This window comes from Vicia villosa, unplaced genomic scaffold (assembly GCF_029867415.1).
Source record: "Vicia villosa cultivar HV-30 ecotype Madison, WI unplaced genomic scaffold, Vvil1.0 ctg.001256F_1_1, whole genome shotgun sequence".
Taxonomy (NCBI): domain Eukaryota; kingdom Viridiplantae; phylum Streptophyta; class Magnoliopsida; order Fabales; family Fabaceae; genus Vicia; species Vicia villosa.
This window is the reverse complement of record NW_026705551.1, coordinates 275231-281640: the sequence shown is the minus strand read 5'-3', so window position 1 is coordinate 281640 and position 6410 is coordinate 275231. Positions and strand designations below refer to the sequence as shown.

The window sequence follows — 6410 nt, the reverse complement described above, 5'->3', positions numbered from 1 at the left end:
ACCATTTGTATGTATATTTTAATTTTGTAGTAAAACGTATATATTTGTTTCACACATGTGTAATTTGATTTTGTATAAAAAATTATATATAGAGGTTTTATTTAAAAAATACAAGTTAAAAAGAAAATTTTAAAAAATTTTAAAAACTTATATTTCAAAAAAAAAGGGGGATTTTTCCTCTAATGGAACTACTAACAAAGATAAAAACTCACCTTTCAAGTCTAATATAAAAATGAACTAAGAGAAACAGTGACACATTTTTTAGTTTTGAAAATACAAAAACTTCAGGGTCACTTTTTCCCTTGATTGATAGTTCAAATGAAGGAAAGAGTGGTGCTCTTTACATAAAGTTGTTGGTTATCTCGCCTATTAAACCAAGGTAAAATTTCTTTTTTAACCAGGGTAAAAACACTTATTCGTAGTTTGATTCAATTATTTTTTATTAATTTCAATATAATTTATTATTATTTTTAAAAAATCATAAAAGATAAATAAATTGTTGCCAAAAATATAAAATAATTTAAAAATATAGACACCAATTTTTAAAAAATAAAAATAAAACTTTATATATTTCAAAAAATAAAATATAAACAGCAATATTTTTTTATTGATACTTTAAATTGTCGTTACTAAACATTTATGAAAGGTTTTTCAAAAAAAAAAAAAAAAATAGCAACTGTTGTCACAATGTTACATTTGAGACGGTTAAGTAAAATTTCCATCATCGGTTGAACCATCATTACTGGATATCACCAATCTCTTTAGCCTTTATACCATAATAGATAATTTATCCAAACTTAAAGGAATCTTAACATTAATATACTCTATATTTTAAGTTAAATATCCAAATTACAACTTAATAACTGATTGTTACTTTCAACCACCCACTTAAATCTCATGCACCTAACACTAGATATCCACACTTAAGTTAGCACATATTATGCCAAACTGAAAACAGTACAAAAGCACTCAAAAATCAAAAGGTTGAAAGGTCGTTGTTGAAAGTGTGACTGTTATATGTCTTATATTTATCTTCATTTTTAAGATATCATTCACAGATACAATTTGAATACATTCCCTATAGTCTAAGTACAATGAGTTTGTTTGAGTATATTTCATTATCTGTAGCCATTCTCTTCATCATATTCTACAATATATGGAGACGCAACAAAAATGTTCTTATACTCAATTGGCCAATCATTGGCATGCTACCATTAGTTTTGCGTAATCAATCCAATATTCATGATTTTATGACCAAAGGTTCAAAACATTATGGAAGCACTTTTCATTTTAAAGGACCTTGGTTCACAAACATGGCCAATATTATCATCACCACTGACCCTATGAATGTGCACCACATCACTAGCAAGAAATTCAGCAACTATGGAAAAGGTACTGATTTTCATGATATTTTTGATGTTCTTGGTGATGGTATTTTCAATTTGGATTTCGATGAATGGAAGCAAGAGAGGGCGCTACTTCTTTCATTACTCAAAAAGAAAAGTTTTATGATATCTCTTCATCAAATCATTCAAAAGAAGTTAGAGAACTGTCTATTACCACTTCTTGATCAAGCATCTAAAGGTGAACAGATACTTGATTTACAAGATATTCTTGAAATGTTCGCCTTCGATATTACTTGCACTTTGTCATTTGGATTTGATCCTAATTGCCTTCCTTGCAATTTCAATGAGTTATCAGAGATAGCTTATGTAAAAGCTATTTCTGTGATTGAGGATACATTATTGTATAGGCACTGTCTTCCAAAATGTATTTGGAAGCTTCAAAGATGGCTACAAATTGGTCAAGAGAAGAAGAACAAGGTAGCTCAAAAAAATCTTCATGAATTCCTGTCCAAATGTATAGCCAATTCCATAAGTGATGAGGACAGAAGAAGATTGAGAAGCGGTGAAGATGTGAATGAAAGTCATTCATGCTTGCTAAAGGGGCTAATAATAAGGGAAGGCTTGGAAAAGGAGGAGATGCTTAAGAATGAGAAGCATATTAGAGACACTACACTCAATCTCTTGGGTGCAGGAAATGGAACACTCAGTGCTGGTTTGAGTTGGTTGTTTTGGCTTGTTTCAACTCATCCCAATGTGGAAGCGAAAATCATTCAAGAGATCAAAGATAATTGTGAAAACCAAGAGGAGGATTTCATCACTAACTTAAGTTTTGAAAAACTTGATAAGCTTGTGTACCTTCATGGAACTATATGTGAAACCTTGAGGCTCTATCCTAGTATACCTATTGACCACAAATGTTCAATCAACTCTGATGTACTACCAAGTGGAGACCATGTTAGACCAAATACAAAGTTATTATATTCTTTGTATGCAATGGGAAGGATGAAAAAAATATGGGGAGATGATTGCATGGAATTTAAGCCAGAGAGATGGATATCGGAAAAAGGACAGATTATACATGTACCATCTTACAAGTTCATAGCATTCAATTCAGGTCCAAGAAGTTGTGTTGGAAAAGATATTAGCTTTGTTCAGATGAAAATGGTTGCTTCTGCTATGTTATGGAAGTTTCAGATACATGTTGTGGAAGGTCATTCTATAACTCCAAGGGTCTCTGTTGTTCTTCGCATGGAACATGGCTTTAAGGTCAAACTCACAAAAAGAATCATTTGATATATGTTGAGTGCTTCTCTCAACCTATTTGCATGCACTTATTAATTATGTTATGGTTTAATGTTTCTGTGTTTCTAATTGTTATTCAGTTAGGTTAAGTTTCTAGTTTCTGTTATTCAGTTTGTGTTTGTTTGTTTGTTAATGTTGAGTGTTTCTGTTATTTAGAAAATCTTATGCATCACTCATCTTCTTCTTCAATTGATTTCATATGGATTTTCTGAATTTTTCACTTAACAGTTTGAAATTATGAATTTATGATGTGATGTACTATGTATCTTGTTATTGAACATTTGTTTCACATGTTAAATATTTTCTATTTGTCACTTACTAATTCAGTTATCTCATATTACAAATTATTTTAATTTAAAATATTAATTAAAATATACAAATAATATTATACAATCTATAATTAGAGCTAGGTATGGGGTTTGTCCGTCCTGTTTAACCTACTTTGCATAAATATGCATATCACATATGAGTTGGTCTGTCTGTGATTATTAATCGATTCAGATTATGATACGTGGGTGTGAGTATGGTCCGCGTTAATTCACAAATAAGCGTAGGCCATAACAAAATAAATAAATAAATTATTTTGTTAAAATAAAATTTAAAATATTAATACAAAATTTCAATTTAAAAAAATTATCGTTAATTATTATAAATTAAAATTTATAAGTAGAAAGTACTAAACACGAAAATCCTAAAATACTAAACACTAAAATCCTAAAATCCTAAAAACTGTTTCAATATATACTTCAAATCAATTATTTATGTCCTCGTTAGTTAACTTTTTTTACCTAAAATTTATTATGGATAAAAGTGTAGTCAATCTTGAAACTAACTTTTAGACGGGTTACAAATGTTAAGAAGGAACCCGCAAATTTGTTGAAAATTATACCTGATAACTCAACAATTATTCCTACACTCTTACAATTTTTTTAAAAAATTATAATTTTGTTCTATTTTTACTTTTTTTAATTTTTTTTATTGTTTGTACGGTATATCTGAGTAACTCGAAAATGATACGTAAGCCAACCGGATAACAAAGCATGCAGAATTCCGATCCATATAATATTCAAAATCGGATAACCCAACTGCCTGATATTCGGTTCACGTTTTGGCAATCGGATAACCCGTTAGTGTGTGTTCCGGTTCTTTCGTTTTACCAACCGGATAACCCATCTTTGGGTATTCCGATTCGGTTTTTTTAACTTTTTTATTAATTATTAAGTTTATTTAATTTTAATTCACAGGTGTGGATCCTCCTTTGATGATATGCGATTTAAATCAGACATGCGTGGATACAACATATGCTTTTGTAACTGGTCAAAAATTTGTTACAGGAGAAGAGACGATAAGCTGGATTACGGAGGCTGGAATCAGGAATAAAGTGACAGTTATAATAACTCGTTCAGATACCAAAACAGACAAGAGAGGAAGAAGTGACAAATTAATATTTGATTGTGATAAAGATGGAAAATACAAAAAAAAAAGTGAAACCCAAAATGCTAGTAAGAGATGTGGTTGTCCTTTCAAAATTAGGTCAACACCGTCGAAAGATGGTTTTGGATGGAAGATCGATGTAAAATGTGGAGTACACAACCATGGCTTACCTGATAGATTTGAAGGTCATGCTTTCGTAAGTCGACTAAATGCAGATGATCAGCAACATATTGTTGATTTTACAAAACGCCATGTTCCACCAAGACACATATTATTGTCATTGCAAGAGCGTGTGAAACAACTGGATCGAAATTATCAAATGAAATTAATGAATTATCCGTCGATTGTTTATTTATCCCAAAAGATGGGAAAGGAAAACATCGAGTAAAACCTATAGGGAAAAACAAACAAAGGTCTTACGACCAAGAGAAAGGGTAAGGGTGTCAGTTACGCAAGGAGAAGGGATTAGCACTCCTCACGTCCATCGTACTCGAAGGGATCCGCTCTTGTTAGTCTAAATCTAAGGGTGTTATCTAAAAGTCTAAAGCTAAAAGCTAAAGGGAAACGCACGGAAAAGATAAGAGAAAAGAAACACGGGGAAAAGAAAGAAATATATACAAGATTGTGCTCGTTCAGAGCAGCCGTAGTTCGGCTCAAAAGTTTGGTGCGTGTGTGTGTTAAAGTGAACAAAAAGAAGTAACAAATAAGTGAAAAACAGCAAGTTAACCATTTAATCAATTAATTAAAAATGGATTAAATTAATTAACCAAAGCTAAGAAAAATCAATTAGTAAACTAATCGATTTTAGTTAACAAGGATCAACTAATTAAATCAGTATTTAATTAATTGATTAAAAGATTAAAGTGCGAAATAAAATCAAACAGAAGGATTAAAAGCTAATTATAATATTTTTAGATTTTTTTAATACGAGGATAAAATCTAAACTAAAAGCATATTTTTGTATTTTTTTATGATCAAAACAAACAGGAATTGGAAATTAAAGCTAAAATCAATAAAGAAACTAAAATATAAACTAAAAGTATAAGAGGGTTGTATCATATAAAGAAACCATTGGGCTCATGAGGCTTGGCCCAAAATCAATAATAAACAGCTAGGGGTGAAAATGATGGAAAGGGGGTGTTGCACCTCCAAATTTGCCCTGTTCATCTGTGCTATAAGTTATGAAGGACGTTTATTTCGTTTCTCAAAAATCAAGAAAAATTAAAGAGTTTCTATTATTTTTAGATCATCAATTTCCATGTTCACTCAAGATCATAAAGTTGGTTGTCTTGGTTTATAAGGAAGGCATTATGTTAGGTGTTTGTCAAAGCAAGATGGATTTGAGTTGCAAGAATTTTACGCAAGGATACGAGGTGAGGCGTGTGGGTTATTTTGGGTCAAATTAAAGGCTTGTTACCTATCATGAATAATGTCGAGTTGAGGTTTTCAATTCGATCAAAGTTGGCAAGGTTTATGCGGAGGTTTCAATTGGTTGTCTTGGTATTCAAGTAACACAAGAGTTATTCTTAGATCATCAATTTCCATGTTCACTCAAGATCATCAATTTCATTCAAATATGCTTTATTCCAAACTCAAAATCCAAATATTAAAGTCAAAGCATGTTGGAGAAGAAGGAAGATAATATTCAAATATGCTTAGGAAAGGAAGCTACATCCAACTCACACATTACAAAAGGTCCAATCCATTACATATCCATTACAAAAAAATCCTATATCATATTCATTACAATCCATGAACTTGCAATACAAACATTCAAGACAAATCCAATTCAAAGCTGAACAAAAATCACCGACTCTGCATCAGGCTAATATCCCAATTCATTCAACCGCAGCCATGTACTCATCAACATCAAACCAATTGCTTCATCCAAAAAAACCGAACCGGAAACTCGGCACTTAAAGAAACACGCCCTGCATCAAAACGGGAGTGTAAAAATGAAAGAGGAAAAACAAAAAAAAGATCATAGAGATAACAGAAATTGGGGGAGGAGAACGTAACAAAAACCGAAATGTAACAAACTTCTTCAATCCTCTCAACCTTGAATGCTCTCCACATTCTGAAATCATCTTCTTCATTCTTCGCCATTCTCATCCAATCTCAGAAAACTCTCTTCATCTCTCCAATCATCAATCCCTTATCTCCACAATCACAAGAATCTGTAACGAAAAATATCAGAAAAAATATAACACTTCAATCTCTCTCTATCCATTTTATTCATCGACCAACACCACACGTTTTTGGCCAGAAATACAAAAAACATTCCCTTGGGCCTCACCGCCTTTGCCCGTCTCTGCACCACCAGATTTC

General features: G+C 31.6%; 1 protein-coding gene across 1 annotated transcript; it reads left to right on the top strand.

Moving 5' to 3' along the window:
- The first annotated feature begins 995 nt into the window (after window positions 1–995).
- LOC131634197 (alkane hydroxylase MAH1-like) lies at window positions 996–2837 on the top strand. The gene has a single exon (XM_058904853.1). The coding sequence runs from the start codon at window positions 1095–1097 to the stop codon at window positions 2637–2639; it is 1545 nt and encodes a 514-aa protein (XP_058760836.1). The 5' UTR covers window positions 996–1094; the 3' UTR covers window positions 2640–2837.
- The last annotated feature ends 3573 nt before the right edge of the window (window positions 2838–6410 follow it).

Coding starts and splice junctions, on each gene's coding strand:
- LOC131634197 (XM_058904853.1), top strand. CDS start 1,095: ATGAGTTTGTTTGAGTATATTTCATTATCTGTAGCCATTCTCTTCATC.